Consider the following 25,941-nt stretch of genomic DNA (forward strand, 5'->3'; position numbering starts at 1 on the left):
TAATTAAGGAGTCTGCTACAAATTCATAATTTTTTAAAAACAATTTAGTTTTTTCACAAAGGTCTTCTTCTGAACAGAGGCGTAGCGAGGGCTAGGTGGGGGGGGGGGGGGGGGGGAAGGGTGCGGACCCGCACAGGGGTGATACCATTTAGGGGGTGACACTATCTATCTATCTATATATATAATTCTCTTCTGGGATCAGTTAGAAAACAAGCTGCAAGCGCGCCTTTGCAGTCCCCTCTCTTCCTCTCTATCACTATCACTACCACCCCCACCCCACCCCCACATGATCTGGTGAGCGGTGTTCACTCTGTTTACATTTTACAATCATAGAGACAGGTTTGGTGACGGCTATTAGGGGCAGATAATTAAGTTTGAAACGATTTTAAACTTAGAGGAGGTAACTAAGAGGAGGCTGCTTTTACGGGGGGGGGGGGGGGGGGGGTTAGTGTTTTTAAGCAAATATTTTCAATGGCAGCATTGGTACTGTCGAATTCACAAATTAAAATTACTGAAAAGTAGAAAAAAAAACAACTAAATAGCGGCGTATGATACGCAGCGGGTCGGCTCGTATATATAATTCTCCTCTGCGAGGCATTAGAAAACAAGCTGCAAGCGCCTCCTTCCAGTCCCCTCTCTTTCTCTCTATCACTATCACTACCACCCTACCCCACCCCCACATGGTCAGGCTGAGCTGTGGGTCACGTTAATGTTTACAAACCGTACAGCCAGGTTTTAGTGACGGCTATTGGGGGCAGATAATTTAGTTTGAACCGACTTTAAACTTACAGGATGTAACTAAGAGGAGGCTGATTTCACGGGGGGGGGGGGGGGGAGTGTAGGGTCGGGGTTAGGGGAAAGGAGGGGGGTTAGTGTTTTAAAGCAAAATATTTTCAGTGGCAGCATTGGTACTGTCGAATTCACAAATTATGAATTACTGAAAAGTAGAAAAATAAATCAACTAAATAGCGGCGTATGATATGCCGCGGGTCGGCTCGTGGCTTCTGAACCTAAAAAAAAGGCAGACACCCTACAATATTTATAGCCTATATACTCACGGTCATTTCGGACATTTCCGCTGCCCGTGGGTGGGGGGTGTTGAAATATAATATCGAGGGGAGGGAGGAATGGTTAAAGTATGTGTTTTCTATATAACTTTAACAGTTCTTTGCGACAGATCATAATTGACAAACAGATGTTTACAACAGATCCCCAAGCTAAGATTGCCAGATAAAATATCCAATTAAGAGCTGTGTTAAAAAACTAAACAACAGCTCATAGACAGGGACATTACAGACCGCAAATGGGATGGATATGGCATGCCTTGAGAAGGGGGGGGGGGAAGGAAAATATCGCGAGTAAGCGTAAAGAGTGGAATCCCCAGGGAGAGAGGAAAGTAAGGCGGCCTATGAAATCCTGGAGAAGGACAGTAGAAGATGATGCAAGGGCTGCCGGGCTTACATGGGCGCAAACAAAGAGAGCCGCTCAAAACCAAGTCCGATTGAGAGGTGTGACTTTCAGGCTTTTGACCCTCATGGGCCACAAGTAAAAAAAATGAACAATTTTCATCTTCTCATCCACCCCCCCCCCCCCTCATGAAAAGATGCCTAAAGAAACGCTTCACATATCTGAAAATTCATCAAAATCAATTTTTTAATTACCATAATCATGGCCATCACTCTTTTTAGAAGTATAAAATGTATGCTACGTCATATCCCCCCTCCCCAACCATCTTCTAGACCGGACATTAAAGTCAAACACCCTCTCTCATATACTAGGTGACATTTTCGGCTACCTGATTATTACACATTACCACGTAATGTTTTATTTTATAATTATCAATTCTCTTTTTAACACTCCCTACCCCGGGAACAGAGATTCTTCCAGACATCTCTTCGCCCCCCCCCCCCCCCCCCCGAACGAAATGGAATTTATATAAAAAACATACTTCTACCAGTGTCCGCCCCTCCTGGAAAATTTAATCCGCCATCCCCCCCCCCCCAAACATAACATATCTAGTGCCCCCCCCCCCCCCCCCTTGGAGAAAAAAGTCTGGAAGAAACACTGCCCGGGAACACCACCTCTACAAACACAACAACAAAGCTCACCACATAAGCGAAAGGGACTCCCTTCGAATCCTCTCTTGTGATTGGTATTCTCTCCCACGTGACAATCGACGCTGTGCTATTTATAGGTTTGGCGCTGACGAACGTGGGGATCCTAGTGGGTACTGATAAGGGACACATAAATTAATGACGCACCCGCAACATACACATCCTTTCCCTAAATTCTTTTTTTTTTTAAATTCTCAAATAAAACAAATACATCAACTTATGTGGTGTTGGTGTAGACTGTGTCATATTAGAAAAGTTACATAAATGTAGAAGGTAAAGTAGAACATTTTTTTTTCTCACAAACTACTTCAGCAAAGTTGAAACAAAGGAAAAAAAAAATATTATAGGAATGCTATAGTAATTATGAACTCTACAGACATTAACTGTTGGTCCTAATCAATATGATAGGTCTTATAAAGGGAAATATTTTAGAGAACAGTACACAACTAGATCTAGTTAATAACAGCTAATAATGTACAAACCAATGTTTCTTCCAGGACCTTTTTTCTCCCGGGTTGGGGGGGGGGGGGGGAGTTGAAATTTTCGTGTGTGTGTGTGGGGGGGGGGGGGGGACACTGTTAAAAGTATACATTTTCTACATAACAATATATAATATTCATTTCGTTCGGGGAGGGGAGGGGGGGGGGGTGGTAGACTTTTCCCCTGAAGAGGATGCCTGGAAGAAACTCTGGTACAAGCGAAGGAAGCAATCCGTTAATCGAGGTAGTCTGGGGGGGGGGGGGGTATTTGCTTGACGTCAAGTTTACTACATTGTTATAGATAAGCATGTCAATCACACTCTATATACCATTTGGTCAAATTAAAACATTTAAAAAAAAGTAGATTACTCTTACTTCAAGCAACCAACAACTAATAGTGGTTAAAAATAATCTTACAAATGTACACGTTCATGTAGCAATCATTAGCTCACACACACACAAAACACGTCTTTACTAATGTAGGTCTGGCAAGTCTTCGTCAGCACCAGTGTTTCTTCCAGACTTTTTTTCTCCGGGGGGGGGGGCACTTGAAATTTTCGGGGGGGGGGCGGTAAACTTTCTTCGGGGGGGGAGGGGCGGACACTGTTAAAAGTATATATTCTCTATATAAAATTATATAAATTTCATTTCGTTCGGGGGGGGGGGGGGCGGTAAAATTTTTTCCGAAGAGATGCCTGGAAGAAATTCTGGTCAGCACTGTCCTCTTGTTCTCCTAAGTCTTATCCAGCACAGCCTTGCAAACCTCCTATGGACTGCATCATCTCATCTAAATTAAAATCTTCATGGTCTTCCACATCTGGATTATCCTCATCTCTCCATTTTTCAAAGTCTGTTTTTAAATAATGTATTTTTTGGAAATCGTTTAGAAGCCTAGGCCAAAAAACCAGAACTATCCTCTTTTTTCATAATAACAAATATAACTTCCCTTCTAGTGACATCGTACTGGTATCAGGGTCAATATCTTTGTTAAATTTCATTAAGAACACGTGGTCAGAACTTGATGTTTCTACCTTGCTATGGAAATAAAAACTATTGTCTTTCAGGATTATTGTAGGATCAGAGGCGTAGCGAGGGGGGGGGGGGGGTGCGGACCGCACCGGGTGACACCATTTAGGGGGGGGGGGTGACACCAAGGCAAAAAATAGCAAAATATATAGAGAAAAACTTGAGGGGGGGGGGTGCAAATCGAAAGTTTGAATGTTTGTCCCCGGGAAGGGTCACTACGCCTCTGGGGGGTGACACCATTAAGTGCCGCACCGGGTGACACCCGACCTCGCTACGCCACTGTGTAGGATTAACACAGTTTTCAAGCTACACTATGAGAAAAGTTTAGCTTTGTCCTGTGCCCACAACACAGGTGGTGGAGGAATATGCAGTGAGTTCTGCCACGGAGCACAAGACACAAACTTCCACACGATAACAAGTCTAGCATTCAACTGTAAATTTTTTTTTTTAAATCACCACTTTATTTTATTTTCAACTTTTTTCTTTGAATTGGCTATTTTGGCTTTCTGTTTTTTTAAAAATAGCTCTTTCATTCATCCAAGGAGGGGTAGTGACCATGTTCATCTTGCATAGTCCTCTTGTCATAATTTTTCAGGGCTTTGTCCACATCCATAGTGGCACCTTCATTTTGTTCAGAAACTTTTTCAACCTTTTGTTTTTCCTTAATTTCTTCAACATTTTTATTTATAACAAGATCTCAGTGGCGTAGCCAGGATCGTCTCACGGGGGGGGGGGGGGGGGTCCAATTTTTACCCGGGGACAAACTTTCGATTTGCAACCCCCCCCCCCCCCTCTCAATCTTTCGATTTGCACCCCCCCTCATACTTTTTATATATATATACCGAGGGGTCTATGGGGGGGTTATGACCCCCCCCCCTAACCCCCCCTGCCTACGCCACTGCAAGATCTCCAAGCTCTGAAGATTTGGCTGCCAACTTCTTCAATTTATCAAGATCCTTTTTAGCATAATGCTGGCGTTTTATGTTTCTCATCCTTCGTCTATGCTTGCTACCTATACTTTGTGCCATTTTGGAGATTAATATAAAATATTGGAAAACAAAAATATTACGAATGTAGAATCTAGGACTGGATCTAGATTCTGGATCAAACTCTACAACAAATAGAATCTAGGACTGGATCTAGATTCTGGATCAAACTCTACAACAAATAGAATCTAGGACTGGATCTAGATTCTGGATCAAACTCTACAACAAATAGAATCTAGGACTGGATCTAGATTCTGGATCAAACTCTACAACAAATAGAATCTAGGACTGGATCTAGATTCTGGATCAAACTCTACAACAAATAGAATCTAGGACTGGATCTAGATTCTGGATCAAACTCTACAACAAATAGAATCTAGGACTGGATCTAGATTCTGGATCAAACTCTACAAAAAATAGAATCTAAGACTGGATCTAGATTCTGGATCAAACTCTACAACAAATAGAATCTAGGAATGGATCTAGATTCTGGATCAAACTCTACAACAAATAGAATCTAGGACTAGATCTAGATTCTGGATCAAACTCTACAACAAATAGAATCTAGACTCTGGTCAGACAGAGCAAACATCCACAAAATCGTTTTTTTCTTCTTTTTTTTTTTCTATTCTTTTTTTCTGCCTCAGACATGTAATTTACAGCGTCAGTTTGCCTTGCATGTTCGCTTTAGTGTTACAGTTTTCATCATCGGCTTGTCAGGACTGATACATATTTACGATAGTAATATTTCTTTCTTACTTGTAGCCTACTTTCATTCATTTAAGATAGTTTACTTATACATAGATCTAATACAAAACGTCTAAATATGAAAAAAAAAAAACCATCGTGAAGATGCAAATGATGATTCAAGGGATTTTCTTCTCATCGGCGTGGTGTGCTGAGAGGGGGGGGGGGGGGGGGGGAGGGTTTAGGGTTTTTAAGTAGAGCTGAAATAATTTTGGGATTACAGAAAATTAAGATGATAGAAATTTTAAGCAATCGGAAAAGTTATGTTATTTCAATGAGACACATCAAATCAAACATTCTTCCCTTTCAAACATCTTTATCTATAGCAGTCCTCAAATTTTTATTTATTCCTTTTATTTAAATTTTTTTTTAATTAATTCAATTGTTTTAAACACTTAAATCAATAATAATAATTTATTTGATAGTTTTACAACGCATCAGAGACATGAGCATCTATTGCATATAGATCTATAAACAATGAATGTTCATGTCTTTGAAGATTCACAAAATCGAGCGTGTTCATTCAAATGTAAAAAGTATTGTAGTACAGTAATTTCATGGGTCTACCCTAACAACGATTGCTCGTAATCTCCTCTATAAATTACACTTCTGACAACATAACGCTAAAGTATAACAATTTATACATAATTTAGATTAGTCATATTTAAACAATAAACCTCTTAAATTTTAATAGTAAGTAAAATGTGCAATTTTAAACATTTAAAACTATTTAACGATTAAGAAAAACACGCATACAATTATGATGTTTTTTATGATAATATAGTAAATATATTTTATTATGAAGTTGTTTCCCTTACTATACACTTTATACAGACTAGCCTCCCCTAAACAAAAGAACCATAATACTTTTGAGTTAAATAGAGTTGTTGAATAATGAGCTTTTTAGTCTAATTAAGAAATTTAGAACTCCTCTGACAACTGTCTCATCAGATGCCATTTTTTATCTGCATTATTAAAAAGTTTGTTTTAAATTAACCATTACTAACTTCTTTTCAATGTACGCGGCCTGTTTGGGCGAAAGGCTTTAAAATTAAACAGCACAAACGGCTCACTGAACAATTATTTTTTGTTTGTTTCCTATTCCCTGTCTGTCACTCTTCTTGGCTTGTTCTATGTTTGGTATTGTTTTGATTCCCTCCCCATACTAACTTTAGTTTCAAACTTTTCCGATTATTTTATAGAATGTGCAGAAGAAAAAAATAAGTTAAATATTACAGCGATTAATCTATATTTAGCTGTCCACTTTTTTGTATTAAAAGTAAAACAAATGTAATTTAGTTATATTTTTGAGGGGAGAGAACAAAGAACATGAAGCCTTCCAAGCAGAGGAGTAGCTAGGGGAGGTTGCGTGAGCACTTACCCCCCTCCCCTCTCACTCCGAAGAGAACAGTTCAAGTACGTAATTCATAACAGTGCACCAGGGCGTTCACTTACATGCTTCTGCCGAGTACACTATGCCGATCGTAGAGTTAGGTCCCCTGCCCTTGTCGTTGATCGCCTGAACTTTGACCTCGTATGGGAAGAAATAGTTTTGGACGCCAACCAGTGTGTAGAATACAGACTCAGTTACCTCCTCTGACTGTTTGTTTAAAAACCAAAACAAATTATTACAAGACGATTGTGTAGAATACAGACTCAGTTACCTCATCTGACTGTTTGTTTAAAAACCAAAACAAATTATTACAAAACAATTGTGTAGAATACAGACTCAGTTACCTCCTCTGACTGTTTGTTTAAAAACCGAAACGAAACAAATTATTACAAGACGATTGTGTAGAATACAGACTCAGTTACCTCCTCTGACTGTTTGTTTAAAAACCGAAACGAAACAAATTATTACAAGACGATTGTGTAGAATACAGACTCAGTTACCTCCTCTGACTGTTTGTTTAAAAACCGAAACGAAACAAATTATTACAAGACGATTGTGTAGAATACAGACTCAGTTACCTCCTCTGACTGTTTGTTTAAAAACCGAAACAAATTAATTCAAAACAATTGTGTAGAATACAGACTTAGTTACCTCCTCTGACTGTTTGTTTAAAAACCAAAACAAATTATTACAAGACGATTGTGTAGAATACAGACTCAGTTACCTCCTCTGACTGTTTGTTTAAAAACCGAAACAAATTATTACAAAACAATTGTGTAGAATACAGACTAAGTTACCTCCTCTGACTGTTTGTTTAAAAACCAAAACAAATTATTACAAGACGATTGTGTAGAATACAGACTCAGTTACCTCCTCTGACTGTTTGTTTAAAAACCGAAACGAAACAAATTATTACAAGACGATTGTGTAGAATACAGACTCAGTTACCTCCTCTGACTGTTTGTTTAAAAACCGAAACAAATTATTACAAAACAATTGTGTAGAATACAGACTCAGTTACCTCCTCTGACTGTTTGTTTAAAAACCAAAACAAATTATTACAAGACGATTGTGTAGAATACAGACTCAGTTACCTCCTCTGACTGTTTGTTTAAAAACCAAAACAAATTATTACAAAACAATTGTGTAGAATACAGACTCAGTTACCTCCTCTGACTGTTTGTTTAAAAACCGAAACGAAACAAATTATTACAAGACGATTGTGTAGAATACAGACTCAGTTACCTCCTCTGACTGTTTGTTTAAAAACCGAAACGAAACAAATTATTACAAGACGATTGTGTAGAATACAGACTCAGTTACCTCCTCTGACTGTTTGTTTAAAAACCAAAACAAATTATTACAAGACGATTGTGTAGAATACAGACTCAGTTACCTCCTCTGACTGTTTGTTTAAAAACCAAAACAAATTATTACAAAACAATTGTGTAGAATACAGACTCAGTTACCTCCTCTGACTGTTTGTTTAAAAACCGAAACGAAACAAATTATTACAAGACGATTGTGTAGAATACAGACTCAGTTACCTCCTCTGACTGTTTGTTTAAAAACCGAAACGAAACAAATTATTACAAGACGATTGTGTAGAATACAGACTCAGTTACCTCCTCTGACTGTTTGTTTAAAAACCGAAACGAAACAAATTATTACAAGACGATTGTGTAGAATACAGACTCAGTTACCTCCTCTGACTGTTTGTTTAAAAACCGAAACGGAAACAAATTATTACAAAAAAATTGTGTAGAATACAGACTCAGTTACCTCCTCTGACTGTTTGTTTAAAAACCGAAACGAAACAAATTATTACAAGACGATTGTGTAGAATACAGACTCAGTTACCTCCTCTGACTGTTTGTTTAAAAACCGAAACGAAAACAAATTATTACAAAACAATTGTGTAGAATACAGACTCAGTTACCTCCTCTGACTGTTTGTTTAAAAACCGAAACGAAACACATTATTACAAGACGATTGTGTAGAATACAGACTCAGTTACCTCCTCTGACTGTTTGTTTAAAAACCGAAACGAAACAAATTATTACAAGACGATTGTGTAGAATACAGACTCAGTTACCTCCTCTGACTGTTTGTTTAAAAACCGAAACGAAAACAAATTATTACAAAACAATTGTGTAGAATACAGACTCAGTTACCTCCTCTGACTGTTTGTTTAAAAACCGAAACAAATTATTACAAAACAATTGTGTAGAATACAGACTAAGTTACCTCCTCTGACTGTTCGTACAATAACCGAAACGTAACAAATTATAAGAAGACAATTACCAAATCGAATTATTTATATTCCATGTTTTGTTATTGTGTCGGTTTTAAAGTTGTTATATCCGGAGTTGTCCGGGGGGGGGGGGGAGAGATAAGCTCCCACTGTATAATAATCCAAAATCGCATTAGTCTCAAATTGCACCCAGACAACTAAGTCCAGCACCTGCCTGCCCGTGTGGCTGAAAGCCCTCTCAAATTCGTGTGGCTTACAGCCCTCTCAAATTCGTATGGCTTATAGCCCTCTCAAATCCGTGTGGCTTATAGCCTTCTCAAATTCGTGTGGCTTAAAACCTTCTCAAATACCCTCTGACAACTAAGTTCAGCACCTGCCTGCTCGTTAGCTCGTGCCCAAGACACACGGAGTCTGTAGATGAAGTAGAGTTCATCTGCTTTAGAGACCTCGGCGTATGAAGGGATAGTGTAGTCAGCAGCATGCCCAGCCGCCTTTGTTTCCCTAACGTAAGTTAGGTACCCATCAGAGCTGAGTGGACTCAGGGATGTTTCACTGATTTGAACCCGGATTCGAACTACGGTTTGCGGCCGAGTTCTCTACCGCTAGGCCACGCCGTCCCACCTTACCATAAATAACATTATATAACATTTTCATTCACGACCGCCCCTAATTAACTAATTAAAACATTTTTGAAACAACCCTCACCCGACAATGCTAACATTTTCTTGCTAGTTTTTATAATAGATTATGAAATAAAATTTTTTTTAAGGAAAAGCATCGTTACATTATTATTCTTGATGGGGGTCGTTGTCCAGCCCCCCCCCCCCCCCCGCCTATGCTTCACAAGACTGACACAAGAACCCACTTACCATTTCCCATTTCTTGTTGAGGTCGTTGTCCAGCTTACGCCTATAGTACACCTGGTACCTCAGGTTGTCCCCACCCCAGTGGCTTCTCGGTAGGGCCTAGAAAGTGGACAAACTTTGTTAGGCAGGAAAGACAATTTTTTTTTTACTCTACTACCATACAGATGTCTCTTGAAAATAGGGATAGTTTGTAACTGATGTCATGTTCGCGATGAAGGAGGGTTTGGGGTTTGGACTTTAGTGACGCTGTGTGACGAAGATGAGGGTTAGGGTTAGAAAGTGTGAAGAAGTATTTCTTTTCTGGGGGGGGGGGGGGGGGGGAGGGGGAATAGATATTTATGACGTCATCTTCAGGGAGGGTAAGGAGAAAGAGGTCTAGGTTTTACAAGTTTTAGTGACGATGAGTGACGATGAGTGACAATATGTGACGATGTGGTGGTGGGGTATAATTCGGCTTCAAAGCGAAACATCATTTGTTATGGACGATAAACAATAGTAGTAAACAATATAAAGTTATTGTAAACTCTAAATTAAAAGATTAAATTAAACAAATACATACTTATGTAAAAGAAATTAAAACACACGATTAATTAAATACAAAAATTAAACTTAATGACTTTAAAATGTAAGGGGAGATGACTGTGTTAAAATGAGTTTACCTCCCAGGATATGATGAGTTGTCCTTCAAATCCCCCTCCGCCTCCAATGTTGGTTGGCGCGTAAATAGGTGCTGACGTCACAACTGTGTACCATTCTGGTAACAAAAACATTTGCTTGAGCTGACGATATCATAATGGGATAGGGCGACCCTAACCGCCCCCCACCCTAAATGATTTAGCGACCACGAAAAAGCAAATTAAGACCTTTCTCTTAAGTCCACCTCTGAATGGATACAATTCCTTGCCCTCACAACAATTCACAAAAAATTGATCAGTAATGCCTAATTCTTAGTGTTCTAAAGGCAATACAGCTAACCCCATCCCTTTCAAACTACGCCACGGTATGTTGCTTTGACCATTTTGTAAAACAACTAATTTTACTGTAAAACCTAATTTACCTAGTCACATCTCCACTACAACTACGCCACTGTAAGTACAAGGCTCACTGCTAGATTAATTATGATAAAAATCCAGATCTTACTGTAAGGCCCTCTGCTAGATTAACTAAGAAGAAAAAACCCAGATCTAACTGTATGACTTAATGGCTCACTGCTAGACGAACTAAGAAAAAAAACTCCAGATTTCATTGCAAGGCCCACTGCTAGAAATAGTTAGAAAAATTCCAGATTTTACGGTAATACCCACACTGCTAGATAAACTAAGAAAAAACCCAGATCTTACTATAAGGCCCATTGCTAGATATGTTAAGAAGAAGAAAAAACCCATGTCTTACTATAAGGCCCACTGCTAGATAAACTAAGAAGAAAAAACCCATATCTTACTATAAGGCCCACTGCTAGATGAACTAAAAAAAACCATGTCTTACTGTAAGGACCACTGCTAGATAAACTAAGAAGAAAAAACCCGATCTTACTATGAGTCCCACTTTTAGATCAACTTAGAAGAAAAAAACCCATGTCTTACTGTAAGGGCCACTGCTGACTGGACCGAAGCCAATCTGATGGTTGCCGGCCCTCATCCTGAACTGGTAGCCGTTGCCTGGCGACAGCCCCTCTGTGATGACAAAGCCATGCCAATCTGGATGTTCTGGAACTTTCGTCTCATGGGTGGTTATGTCTAAACATATGTGGAATATATGTGATAAGAAAGTCAATTTAATTTTAAAAATAAAGTATACATCATTCTTATAGACCTGCCTGCAACTGTTTATTTTCTAAAGTAACCATCATCTTAAAATGATACATCAACAGAAATTTGAACCAAATAACCCGCAACTTACTAGAATAAAATAAAAAATCTACCAACCGTTGTCCCGTAATAACATTTAAAAACAAAATTCCAGCAAACAGCGCACCGCATTAAAAAAAAAAATTAACTCATTTAGACCTACCACCACGTGCAATACAAAAATTAAACATTTTCACCAAACAGCTCAAATAATTCAAAATTTATAAACATTTCGGCCAACCATCACGCACTATTCAAAAATTTAAAATATTTCAACCAACCATCGCGCACGATACGAAAATTTAAAATATTTCAACCAACCGTCAAACACTATACAAAAATTTAAAATATTTCGACCAACCATCGCGCGCGATACAAAAATTTGAAATATTTTAACCAACCGTCACGCAGCAGCGTCCAATCCTCATCGTAGGTTGTCCTGAACTCGATGGCGTAGTGGGTGGTGAGGTAGCCGTGGTAGTCGCCGTCTTGCCACCAGATCTCCACGTTGTCGTGTCGGAGTTGCGTCACGTTGCTCTGTCGGACGTGGACGCCGGCTGGCTCACCCGGTGGGCCTGGGGGTGGGGACAGGGGGTGGGGACAGGGGGTGGGGACAGAGGGGGGGGGGGGTGAGATGTTTTACATTTCCAAATATAGATAGTGATTTTGGAGAAATATGGAGACAAAGAGCAAAAATAAAATAAATAAAAAATATAAATAAAAAATAATGTGAAAAGTTTAATATACAGTCTACTTCATTCATCTACAACACACACATAATGGTTTCTCAAATGCTTATCAAGATTGCAAGATTTAAATATATATGTGAGCAGATGTATATATTTTTTGTTCTCTGCACTGCAATAATTAAAAGTATTTTAAATCGCCCAAAAAATCGCCCCCACAATTTGAGACTAGGATTTCAAGAAAGCAAAAAAAAAAAAAAAAAAAAAAAAAAAAAAAAAAAAAAAAAAAAAAAAAAAAAAAATTAAAAAAATAAACACAAATAAAGAGCATTGTCACATAATTCTGAACCCAAAATTCCTCATTTGTGAGTGACGTCCTATACAAACAACCCACTTCCCACCCCGTGTGAACATTTATTTCGACAATAGACAATACAACGTCAACATGGACGTTTACCTTACCTCTGACGGTGACGTAAGCGCTTGCACTAATCGACCCCGTGACGGTGGACACCTGACAGGTGTAGAGCCCCGAGTGCTTGAGCTGGGCGCCAACGATGTACAGGGTGCCAGACTCGAGGTTGTTGTAGAAGGGCTGCCAGAGGAGGTAGAGCATGGGCTAGTTACAGTTGTTGGTACCTCCAGGTGCCAAGTCAATACATCAAGTCAAATAGTCTAGTTACAGACGACTAAATCTCCTAGTGCCAAGTCAATACATCAAGTCAAATAGTCTAGTTACAGACGACTAAATCTCCTAGTGCCAAGTTAATACATCAAGTCAAATAGCAGAGGCGCAGCGACATAATCCGGCGCTCGGGGCGGACTACACATTTTTCGCCCCCCTTCCTCACATTTCTATATATAGTTATTCCTGTCTTTGAAAAAAAACCTCCCCCCCTTCCCCCAGTTTGAAATGTTCGTAGCGCTTCTTACCAGTTACTATCCCATAACGTCTTCTATTTCGGTGACACACAATTGTTAAATCAGTGTGCAAAGCCTTGTAGTTGTTTATTTTCGTAACTTTGACTGTGTATAATCCAATACTTCAGCTTAAAATGAGCTTTTGAATTAATTATTCTACCCCTTTTGGCGCCCCCTTAGGGTCGGCACCCGCGGCGGCCGCCCCACGCGCCCTCCCCTTGTTACGCCACAGTCAAATAGTCTAGTTACAGACGACTAAATCTCCTAGTGCCAAGTTAATACATCAATTCAAATAGTCTAGTTACAGACGACTAAATCTCCTAGTGTCAAGTTAATACATCAAGTCAAATAGTCTAGTTACAGACGACCAAATCTCCTAGTGCCAAGTAAATACATCAAGTCAAATAGTCTCGTTACAGACTAAATCTCCTAGTGCCAAGTTAATACATCAAGTCAAATAGTCTAGTTACAGACGACCAAATCTCCTAGTGCCAAGTTAATACATCAAGTCAAATAGTCTAGTTACAGACGGCTAAATCTCCTAGTGCCAAGTTAATACATCAGGTCAAATAGTCTAGTTACAGACGACTCAATCTCCTAGTGCCAAGTTAATACATCAAGTCAAATAGTCTAGTTACAGACGACTAAATCTTCTAGTGCCAAGTCAATACATCAAGTCAAATAGTCTAGTTACAGACGACTAAATCTCTTAGTGAAGGCTCGCGAGCCGCATGCGGCTCTTTTGATGTCAAGATGTGGCTCTCGAGTTCTATACACACATGTTATTTCATTTTCAAAACTCATAAAAAAATATTATACTGTAAAGAAAAGCAACTTTAAATGGGATAAAAACACTCATCAGGGAACAATGAGAGTAGGGGAGGTAAAAAGTGTCAGCTGTCAGTATACTATTAGTATACGGACAGCTGACAGCCGCTTTGGCACCAGCCCCAGCCCCACAGCCGTGCTGTGGACAACCCCGTGGTGACTATTCCATGCTTGCCACTGCCGAAGTGCCGACTTTTTCAAATATCGTTCAATAGTGAATTTTATGTTATTCAGAATGCATTTCTTTATCTGTCTGTATGCATTAATTAGACCTGCGTGACTTAGTTTTTTAGTTATTAGCTTCCTACTGTTGAGCCGGGTACTGGACGGTGGGGTACGAGTTTACCCTGCGTTCAGTGGGGTGGAAGATAGGCTTGGTGAGAACCAAAGGACACACGAGGCCAATACACGGTATCAACCCGATATCCAAGCCAGTTAGTCGGAGTTTGCCGTGTTGAGGCCTGCCTGGCTAATGGCAGAAATCTCCTGACATGATGTCCGTAAAGAAAGACAAAAAATGTTTTGGCTCCTAAAAATGGATTGGATATGTCCTATGGTTATATTATTTTATTACTAAATTTATCAGTACAGAGCTAGCTAAAATACTTTAATATGCTTTGTGAGAAACAATTATGTTTTTATATAAATAAATATTATTTTATATATAAAGCTATTTATTTCAAATTAAAAAGCACATTTATTCATCTAATCCTAATTAAATACCATAATACGAAATCAAAGTGTTTGTGGGTCTTTAAAAGTTGGAAAATCTTGTAAATTATAACTTTTGGCTCTTCCGTCTCAAAAGGTTGCCGACCCCTGAAATAGTGCCACTTTTTTGAAGAATAAGAAACAAGAATGGTAAAATAAACATATTACTGTCGTTTTTGCATAGCTTGCAACGGTGATTGATTTTGAACTCCATTATAAATTACACTTCTGACAATATAACGTGTAACTATTTATATATAATTTATTTTTTAGTTACAGTCATACTAAAACAATAAACCTCTTAAATGTAAAAAAACAAAAATTTGACCATGAAACTTTATATGTGTTTTTTTCAAGACTACATTTTGCGAATTACGACAAGATAATACTAGTGGGACAAATGGTAAAATAAACATAAGATTGCTATGCAGGCTGCTACCGCAAATTGAGGATCATTTCAAACTACTTTATAAATTACACTTTTGACAATATAATGCTAAAGTGTAACTATTTATACATAATTAAGAGTTTTTAGTAAAAGTCGTATTAAAACAATAAACCTCTTAAATTTTATTAGAAAGTTAAATGTGCAATTTTTAACATGTAAAATTATATAACGGCTTAGAAAAACTCGCATATGAATTTTTATGTTTTTATGTGATAAAGAGTATCTATCTTTTAATATGCAGTTGTTTCCCTTACTATACACTTTATACAGACTAGCCTCCCCTAAACAAAAGAACCGTATAATACTTTTGAGTTAAATAGAGTTGTTGAATAATGAGCTTTTTAGTCTAATTAAGACATTTAGAACTCCTCTGACAACTATATCAGCAGATGTCCTTTTTATCTGCATTATTAAACAAGTTTTTATTTATACAACAAAAAGTCAAGTCAATTTCGGCGCTGTTGGTCGCCCCCCCCCCCCCCCCCCCCAAGGGGCTGTCCATTCTCTCCACTCCACTTCATCACATTAGGACTGTCCGTCCCACCCACACCCCCCATACCCCAAGACCATCCGCCGCTTCCAACCACCATAGCAGTGGAAGCTTTTTACCCATCTCCATCTCACCCACCCTCGGGGTTGTCAGCCGTTTCACCCCCCTCCACCTCAAAGCTGTCCATTCTCTCCACCCCACTTCATCACATTAGGGCTGTCCCCCCCACCCCCCCCCCACATCAAGACTGTCCATTCTCTCCACCCCACTTCATCACATTAGGGCTGTCCCACCCCCCCCCCCCATCCCCACCTTAGTACTATCCATTCTCTCCACCCCACTTCATCACATTAGGGCTGTCCCCCCACCCCCACCTCAGTACTATCCATTCTCTCCACCCCACTTCATCACATTAGGGCTGTCCCCCCACCCCCACCTCAGTACTATCCATTCTCTCCACCCCACTTCATCACATTAGGGCTGTCCCCCCACCCCCACCTCAGTACTATCCATTCTCTCCACCCCACTTCATCACATTAGGGCTGTCCCCCCACCCCCACCTCAGTACTATCCATTCTCTCCACCCCACTTCATCACATTAGGGCTGTCCCCCCACCCCCACCTCAGTACTATCCATTCTCTCCACCCCACTTCATCACATTAGGGCTGTCCCCCCACCCCCACCTCAGTACTATCCATTCTCTCCACCCCACTTCATCACATCAGGGCTGTCCCACCCGTCCACCCCCACCTCAGTACTATCCATTCTCTCCACCCCACTTAATCACATCAGGGCTGTCCCCCCACCCCCACCTCAGTACTATCCATTCTCTCCACCCCACTTCATCACATCAGATCTGTCCCCCTCCACCCCCACCTCAGTACTATCCATTCTCTCCACCCCACTTAATCACATTAGGGCTGTCCCACCCCTCCACCCCCACCTCAGTACTATCCATTCTCTCCACCCCACTTCATCACATCAGATCTGTCCCCCCCCGCCCCCCACCTCAGTACTATCCATTCTCTCCACCCCACTTCATCACATTAGGGCTGTCCCCCTCCACCCCCACCTCAGTACTATCCATTCTCTCCACCCCACTTCATCACATCAGATCTGTCCCCCCCCGCCCCCCACCTCAGTACTCTCCATTCTCTCCACCCCACTTCATCACATTAGGGCTGTCCCCCCCCCACCCCCACCTCAGTACTATCCATTCTCTCCACCCTACTTCATCACATTAGGGCTGTCCCCCCACCCCACCTCAGTACTATCCATTCTCTCCACCCCACTTCATCACATTAGGGCTGTCCCCCCCACCCCCACCTCAGTACTATCCATTCTCTCCACCCCACTTCATCACATTAGGGCTGTCCCACCCCTCCACCCCCACTACAGTACTATCCATTCTCTCCACCCCACTTCATCACATCAGATCTGTCCCCCCCCCCACCTCAGTACTATCCATTCTCTCCACCCCACTTCATCACATTAGGGCTGTCCCACCCCTCCACCCCCTCCCCTCCCCACCCCACCTCCGGGCTGTCCATTCTCTCCACCCCACTTCATCACATTAGGGCTGTCCCACCCCTCCACCCCCTCCCCTCCCCACCCCACCTCCGGGCTATCCATTCTCTCCACCCCACTTCATCACATTAGGGCTGTCCCACCCCGCGGCACCCCCCACCTCACCATAGTGTAGTGGACACGGTCCTCGCTGTTGCCCGTGAGGTCAAGGACGTGTGAGTAGAAAGCCCAGGTGTACACGATGTCCATGCTGCCCTTGGCGAAGGACGCCCGACACTGTAAGACGGCCGTCTGGTTCTGCTCTACAACCACGTCACTGGGTTCCTCTAGGAAAACTGTTTGACCTGGGTACAGGAGAGTATGGGGTGTGTGATGTTTTAACAGTTGGGGGTGGGGGGTGGGGGGTGGCAGTATTAACAGAAAAAAAAAAATTGACTATGAAAGATATGGCCTACACATATATTTTTAAAAATAACTGTAAGACGTGATTAAAAAATTCTATAATCGAAGGAGCTGTCTATTGCCACATCCCGCAGACTTTCTATTTTACTACATACCTCGTTGTGTCTATTGCCACACCTCACATATTGTCTATTGCTACAACCAACGTATTGTCTATTGCCATACCTCACATATTGCCTATTGCCACACCTCACATATAGTGTCTATTGCCACACCTCACATAGTGTCTATTGCCACACCTCACATATAGTCTATTCCCACACCTCAAATAATGTATCTTGCCACCCTCACATATTGTCTATTGCAACACCTCACATATTGTATATTGCCAACACTCACATAATGTCTATTGCCACACCTCACATATTGTCTATTGCCATACCTCACACAGTGTCTATTGCCACACCTCACATATATTGTCTATTGCCACACTTCAAATAATGTATCTTGCCACCCTCACATATTGTCTATTGCAACACCTCACATATTGTATATTGCCATACCTCACACAGTGTCTATTGCCACACCTCACATATATTGTCTATTGCCACACTTCAAATAATGTATCTTGCCACCCTCACATATTGTCTATTGCAACACCTCACATATTGTATATTGCCAACACTCACATAATGTCTATTGCCACACCTCACATATTGTCTATTGCCATACCTCACACAGTGTCTATTGCCACACCTCACATATAGTCTATTGCCACACCTCAAATAATGTCTATTGCTACAACATATTGTCTATTGGGCTAGTAAGTAGGTCACCAACCAGTTCTATGGCTCATGCAGGTTTTATTGAGCCGTAGAACTGGTTGGTGACCTAATTACCAGTCCTATTGCTACACCTCACATATTGTCTATTGCCACACCTCACATATTGTCTATCGCCACAACCAACACATTGTCTAACCAGATATCATCCATTTTAAAAAACTCACCAAAAATCGTCAGCTCACACGACGCGCGTGCTTCACCAAGGTCATTGACCGCCACGCACGTGTAAGTTCCAGAATCTGCCTTGCTCACGCCGACCAGCCTCAGGGCCCCGCTGGGCAGCACCGCATCCAGCTCCACACCGTTCCTCAACCACGTGATGTGTGCCCGTGGCGCGGCCTGGGGGGTGCAGGCTATGGTGATGTTACCCCCCTCCGTCGCTTGTTTGGTTTTCGCCAGGGGCGTCGACACAAAGGTGGGGGCAAAAGCTGAAACCATTCAACGAAAAACAAAAGGCTGTTATATAAAGTACTTAAAGAGTGAAGAAATAAATTTGAAATTAGGCTGTATAATTAGACTATGCCACGAAATGTTCAAGACCCTCTTAACTCCCTCAATCAAAAGCGCTACACAATGCAAGCCCTACTTTCTAAATTAATGCCGATTGGCATAGACCTTGATCATACATATTAAATTCCAGTTGTCTCCCATTGAAAACTATAGTCTCTATACCCCCCCCCCCCCAGCCCCACCCCTTTTCCTATGATGAAAATCATGCTTGACTCAATCGAGCCTCCAGTTATATACCTAATAAGACATATTTATCCTTCTCGACCCGTAGAAGTAATAAATTTTTATCTACGAGTTCACTAATCCCTTTTGAAAACCATAATTATTTTCCAAAAAAAAAAATAAAAAAAACACAACAACAACAAAACACCCTAGTTATCCCCCCTAAAAAAACAACTTAAAATCAATGTGAGCCGGATTTTCGCCCTTGACTAAACTAACTCATCCCATTGTCACCATTGTTCTCCTTAGCGGCCCTTGATTATGTATCACTTTGATCACTCCACTCACCCCATCATCCTCCCCACCACCCCCCCCCCCGGGGGGCCGTGCTATTTCCCCTGTGTATGGGGTTTGGCCTACCCAGCGTTCTGATCTGGGCCGTAGAGCGAGCCCTCCCATACGAGTTGGTTGCCTCACACTGATACACCCCGTTGTGATGGTCCGCCTCCACTTTATCGATGGTCAGTATATTTCTTCGTACCTGAAGAAAAATTAAAACTATGGTTCAGTACTTAACTTTATTATCATAGTTTTAATGGAAACGGATCGTGTATCTAAAGAGATGTTAAACATTGTCTAGTATGCATTATTGTTAGTATTATATTGTTGGAAGCAAACTGGGAATAAAAGGGGCGGTAACTGCATAATGTAGTCAAAGGAACGAATTTCGGAGTAGAGTAATGCCCCTTTGCATTTCCTGCCTTAGCTCGAATTGAAACTGTTAACTTGAGCTGCACAGTTTTTTTTTATCGGTACCAGTTTCTTCCAGGCATCCCTGAGGCCCCCCCCCCCCCCCCCCCCCCAGAAGAAAGTCTACCACCCCCTCCCGAACAAAATGAAATTTATATAGAAAATATCCTCCCCCCCACGAAAATTTTAGTCCGGCCCCCCTCCTCCCCCCAAAATTTAAAGTGCCCCCCCCCCCCCCCCCCCGGAGAAAAAAGGTCTGGAAGAAACAGTGATCGGTACTGTACTTGGCACCCAAGGAGAGGTTATCTCCTTCGTTCTTCTTTGTGATATACGAGGTAATTTACTCCAACACAATGGAGGATTAGTTTTCCTTATCGGCTTGTAAAGACTGATTCAGATTTACAATCTTACATGCATCATGGTTTCAGAAAGTTTCCTATGTCGTCTTTGGTTTTCTATTTTTAGAAAGCTGTATCAATGTATTAGTAATAGATCTACGCCTTAATGATGCGAGTTCCCGAATATTTTAAGAGAGCATATACTTTCATCCTATTTCTTGATTCAGGAGATTTAACATTAGCTTTTTTCGTAAATTTAGATATGTACATAATTTATACAAAATTAATATGCAGATAAATCAGAAACTAGGTCGTCACCGTTAATCCAATGGCCGGATCTGACGTCAGAACGACGCCATTCTTGTACCATGTGTATGTAGGCTTAGGCACACCAACAGCGTTACACGTCCACTTGAAACTGCTCCCGGCGTCTAGGTGCTGATGGCGCAGAGGGTAGGGGAAGTAGGGTCGAGCTGTCGAATACATTAACCACGCTTGGTTAGGAAATAGAGTAGCATAAGAGAAAAATTTTAAATTTTATTTTTGCCTATTGTTATTCATATCTAACAAAACTAAATAGAACAGACAAAATAGCACACTCATTAATAACAACAACTTAATTTTGGTAACTGGGAAATAAAAAAATAAGACCTACAATGACCAAACTCTGACTTAAGACCTTCCTTTCTTAGTTGATAAGACCATGAATGGGTTACTTCTGAATAGGTCTCAACTTATGCCCTATAATGCCTTATACTAATGCACTATCTAAGCATTTGGCTGTTTGTATTAAAAAGATTAGGGGGGTCGTCTATAAACCACGTCACTTTAGCAGGAATGGGGGAGAGGGGGTTCGGCATTTTGTGACATCATGTGACTAAGGGAAGGATATTAAGAAAGTGTGATGACACTGTTGTTTTTAAAAATAATGTTAAAAACCAAATCTATGAAAGAAAAGCAGGCTTAATCAACAGGTAATATGACACATAATAAGCTGCAATTATACTTATTTTGTTGAAGAAAGAAAGAAAATCCCCTTAAATATTACAATTAACGATGCATTAAGTTGAGACGCTTATTGTATTAAGAGTTTTTTAGAAGGCTTTTAAAATTAACTTGCTTAGCAAGAAACATAACTCATGTATAACAAAGGGAAATAACAATTCTTATTGATAAAAATAAATTTAAAAAAAAACGATCGCGTACATTTTAAACACTGCTTTAGAGAAATGGTTGTTTGAAATATATTTAAATGTACTTTTCAAACATTATGATTATGGTATATAAAAACTAAGAATATATGGATTAAGTAAATTTAAAAAAATACATTATATTAACCTAAATGATTTACAGTTTATTTATTGTATTTGAAATGCCGACGCAGTATTTGTCAGATGGTAATGGTATCATCTGATTTTCCCCAATATTTAAAAATTTTTTTTTCATCCTAAGTAAAAAAAAAAAGAAAAGTAAGAATCTTAGTAAAAGGCTCCGACTCTCTTTAAACAACTTATTTTACAATCGTTTTCTGTTCCCCCAGATCATTGATCTGCGTTACATTCTAATACTAAAAGTTTGAAGTTAAATTAGAACTAAGTAAAAAAAAAATATGAATAAAAGTACACGTTAGAAAGAAGCATTTCTAAAGTAAAACTTTATCAGTCCTTACAAGCAGTGTTTCTTCCAGACATTATGTTCTCCGGGGGTGCACTTGAAATTTCCGGGGGGGGGGGGGGAGCACTGTCAAAATTATATATTTTCTATATAAATTCCATTTCGTACGGGGGGGGGGGGGGCTAGAAGAGATGCCTGGAAGAAACTCTGCTTACAAGCTGATGATGAAAACTGTAATATCATAACACACACGGGGAGCAACAGCAAACTAACGCTGTCAATTACACATCAGAGACAAGAACAGTAACAAAGGGTAAATTATTTTTTTTATGTATAATTTAAAAAATGCATAAGCAATTGCTATTAGAAAAGAAAACCAGTATAAAATTCTTTTAAATTAAGCTTTTTAAATGCACTGTAAATAAACAATTAAATTAAAACATTGCTTTAGAGGAATGATTGGTAGCTAAATATAGTTACTTGATTTTACAAGCGATTAGTGATTTTACTAAAGAAAGCACGTTATTTTTAGATAGAATTTTGTTATTGTAATGCACTTAAATGCACCAGGTAGAGCTACTCACCTTTGAGGCTCAGATGAATCGTTTTGTTAACCTTCTTGGTTTGACCCTGAATCTGACCATGTAAACTACTATCCGTTGAGGCTCAGGTGTATCGTTTTGTTGGTTTGACCCTGAATCTGATCAGATAAAACTACTCACCTTTTAGGCTCAGATGAATCGTCTTGATGGCCTTGTTGGTTTGACCCTGGACCTGACTAGGTAGAACTACTCACCTTTGAGGCTCAGGTGAATGGTTTTGTTGGCCTTGTTGGTTTGACCTTGCACCAGACAGGTGTAGGTCCCCGTGTCCTCCAGCCTGGCCCGGGGTAGCACAAGGACACGGTTGTGGTCCTTCAGGTAGGACCTGGGGTTGAGGGGGGCGTCCTCCCGTACCCACGAGTAGTACAGCGGCATTCTGGGAAGGGTGGTTTATTTTTAGAAACAATATAAATGTTGCATCTTCGATGGTTGAACTAATAAAACATAAGCTGTATAGCCACAACCCACCCCCCCCCCCCCTTTTCCTCGCTAAAAATTTGTAAATGTTTTGTAAAAATAAATTGTAAATATGTTTACCTAGCACGTGTTAACACTTTGTTTTAAATTTTATGTTATTTTATAAACGTTTTTCTTCTCAATATGTTTATTAATGGATTTTGTAAAGCTATAGCGGATCTCTGGAGAAACATAAATGCTAGCTCCCCATATATATATATATATATATATATATATATATATATATATATATATATATATATATATATATATATATATATATATATATATATATATATATATATATATATATATATATATATATATATATATATATATATATATATATATATATATATATATATATATATATATATATACATATATATATATATATATATATATATATATATATATATATATATATATATATATATATATATATATATATATATATATATATATATATATATATATATATATATATATTCGCAAGTATTTAAATAACGATAAAGGAAAGCTTGGTCGGTTTTTTTTTTAAAATTGAGAAAAGATTTAAAAAAAAATTATATTGAATATCCTAAATTATAAGTTTCTATGTGGCCACATGCAGCTGTGTAGTTACCTCCCATAAGCAAGACATTCGATCTCCACCCACTCGCCTACCATCGGGACGGCAGGAAAGTATTGGGGGAACCTGTCCTGGATCTCTGGGCCATAAGTATTGGCATCTGTAACACATAAAAGACATAAAAGTATATACAAGTAAATATAAAACAAATGTAAATAAACCGGGAGTGATCTCCCCTAAACTTTCTCGAATATTCTTATATAAAACAACAGGGGATGGGAACTCGGGATATAGACATGATTTTTAATCCATTTTAAATACTTAAACTTTTTAAAATAGAATAAAATCTCGTGGAAAAAGAATTGCACATCAAGTGAACGCCATATAAAGATTAGTACTTTATAAATTTACATGCGTTTTTTGAGAAATTGGAAATAGCGTAAATTACTACTTCCGGTCAACGGAAATTACTCAAAATTTGAAAGAAGGTAGAGAATTACATCTTTTACTTACATGTGAAATTTTATTTATCTATCTGAAATAGTACTCAAGTTATAGGCTTTTGAAATCGCTCAAAAGTTGATACGGATCTACGATTTTGATAAAATACTTATATATGAAATTTCATCAACCTAGCTGTAACGGTACTCAAGTTATCGTGTTTACACACAGACAGACACACACACAGACACACAGATATACGGACTAGATTGCAAAATTATGTTTTTCCGTATCAGTACGGTGTAAACCGTCGAGATTTATAAAAATCTTGATTTTTTTTTGCACGATTACAAGACTTTCTCTATACTTCGTATATACGAGAAAGTAAAAACCTTTATAGCAACAAGCTTCTAAATGCACTGAAACTATAGATAAGAAAATAGAAGTTGGGAAGGTGAAGAGAAAACCGAACTCACTTCTGCCAAAGACACGGAGGTCAATGTACACTCGGGAAATAGGTGGGGGTGGGGGTGACTAGGCGAAGAGAAAACCCAACTCACTGCCGCCGATGACACGCAGGTCAATATACACTGGGGGGTGTGTGGGTGTGTGGGGAAGTGTGTGGAGGTGTGTGAGTGTGTGGGGAGGTGTGTGGGGGTGGAGGTGGGAAGGTGAAGAGAAAACCCAACTCACTGCCGCCGATGACTCTCAGGTCAATGCCCATAGAGGTCCGAGATGGCGCCTGGGACTCGGCCAAAACTTTTCCACTTCCGGCGTCCATAAACACCATGCAGAAGTACTCGCCCCTGGAGAGGATAATCGGCTAATCAATCGACTTTGTACCATCCTACGTACGACTAACGACCAACCATTTACCAAACTACCAACCTACAAACCAACCAACCAATCAACAAACCAGCCAGCCAGCCAGCCTGCAAACCAACCAACCAACCAACCAACCAACCAACCAGCAAGCCAGCCAGCCACCCAGCAAGCCAACCAACCAACCAACCAACCAACCAACCAACCAACCAACCAACCAGCAAGCCAGCCAGCCAACCAACCAACCAACCAACCAACCAACCAACCAACCAACCAACCACCAAACAACCTACCAATCAACGAACCAACCAACGAACCAACCAACCAACTAACCAACCAACCAACTAACCAACCAACCAACCAACCAACCAACCAACCAACCACCAAACAACCTACCAATCAACCAACCAACCACCTTCCAACCCACCAACCAACCACCAAACAACCTACCAACCAACCAGCCACCTACCAACCTATCAACCAACCACCAACCAACTCACAAACCAACCACCGAGCAACCTATTTAAAGCCATCACACTTACTGGTCCGCGGCCTGAACTTCAGAAATGTAAAAACGTCCATTCCTAGATAGGAAGTACTGTGAGTTTAGATCAGTTCGTATGAAGTTAACGTTGGACTTGTACCAGTTGTACTGGAGTTCTGCAACAAATGTTTACAGATATTGTGACATCTTTATGAAACAAATGTTTACAGATATTGAGACATCTTTATAAAACAAATGTTTACAGATATTGTGACATCTTTATGAAACAAATTTTTACAGATATTGTGACATCTTTATGAAACAAATTTTTACAGATATTGTGACATCTTTATGAAACAAATGTTTACAGATATTGTGACATCTTTTTGAAACAAATGTTTACAGATATTGTGACATCTTTATGAAACAAATGTTTATAAATGTTGTGACATCTTTATGAAACAAATGTTTACAGATATTGTGACATCTTTATAAAGCAAATGTTTACAGATATTGTGACATCTTTATGAAACAAATGTTTATAAATGTTGTGACATCTTTATGAAACAAATGTTTACATATATTGTGACTACTTTATAAAACAAATGTTTACAGATATT

At 39.7% G+C, this 25,941-nt stretch overlaps 1 protein-coding gene across 1 annotated transcript in view; it reads right to left on the reverse strand.

Annotated features, from left to right (window-relative positions):
• Window positions 1-2,108: 2,108 nt before the first annotated feature.
• The window catches only part of LOC131958310 (contactin-3), a gene marked incomplete at its 3' end in the record, with an annotated part of 34,275 nt that continues 10,442 nt past the window's right edge, over window positions 2,109-25,941 (reverse strand). Inside the window, 15 exon segments of the mRNA XM_059323269.1 lie at window positions 2,109-2,230; window positions 6,808-6,952; window positions 9,869-9,964; window positions 10,525-10,619; window positions 11,449-11,601; window positions 12,114-12,287; window positions 12,861-12,993; window positions 17,490-17,668; window positions 18,736-18,999; window positions 19,664-19,784; window positions 20,650-20,804; window positions 22,742-22,923; window positions 23,629-23,734; window positions 24,709-24,821; window positions 25,380-25,497. Coding sequence (XP_059179252.1) covers window positions 2,109-2,230; window positions 6,808-6,952; window positions 9,869-9,964; window positions 10,525-10,619; window positions 11,449-11,601; window positions 12,114-12,287; window positions 12,861-12,993; window positions 17,490-17,668; window positions 18,736-18,999; window positions 19,664-19,784; window positions 20,650-20,804; window positions 22,742-22,923; window positions 23,629-23,734; window positions 24,709-24,821; window positions 25,380-25,497 — 2,156 coding nt within the window.

This window comes from Physella acuta, unplaced genomic scaffold (genome assembly GCF_028476545.2).
Source record: "Physella acuta isolate Inbredline_101_S28 unplaced genomic scaffold, ASM2847654v3 ptg001314l, whole genome shotgun sequence".
In the NCBI taxonomy this organism is placed as follows: Eukaryota; Metazoa; Mollusca; class Gastropoda; family Physidae; genus Physella; species Physella acuta.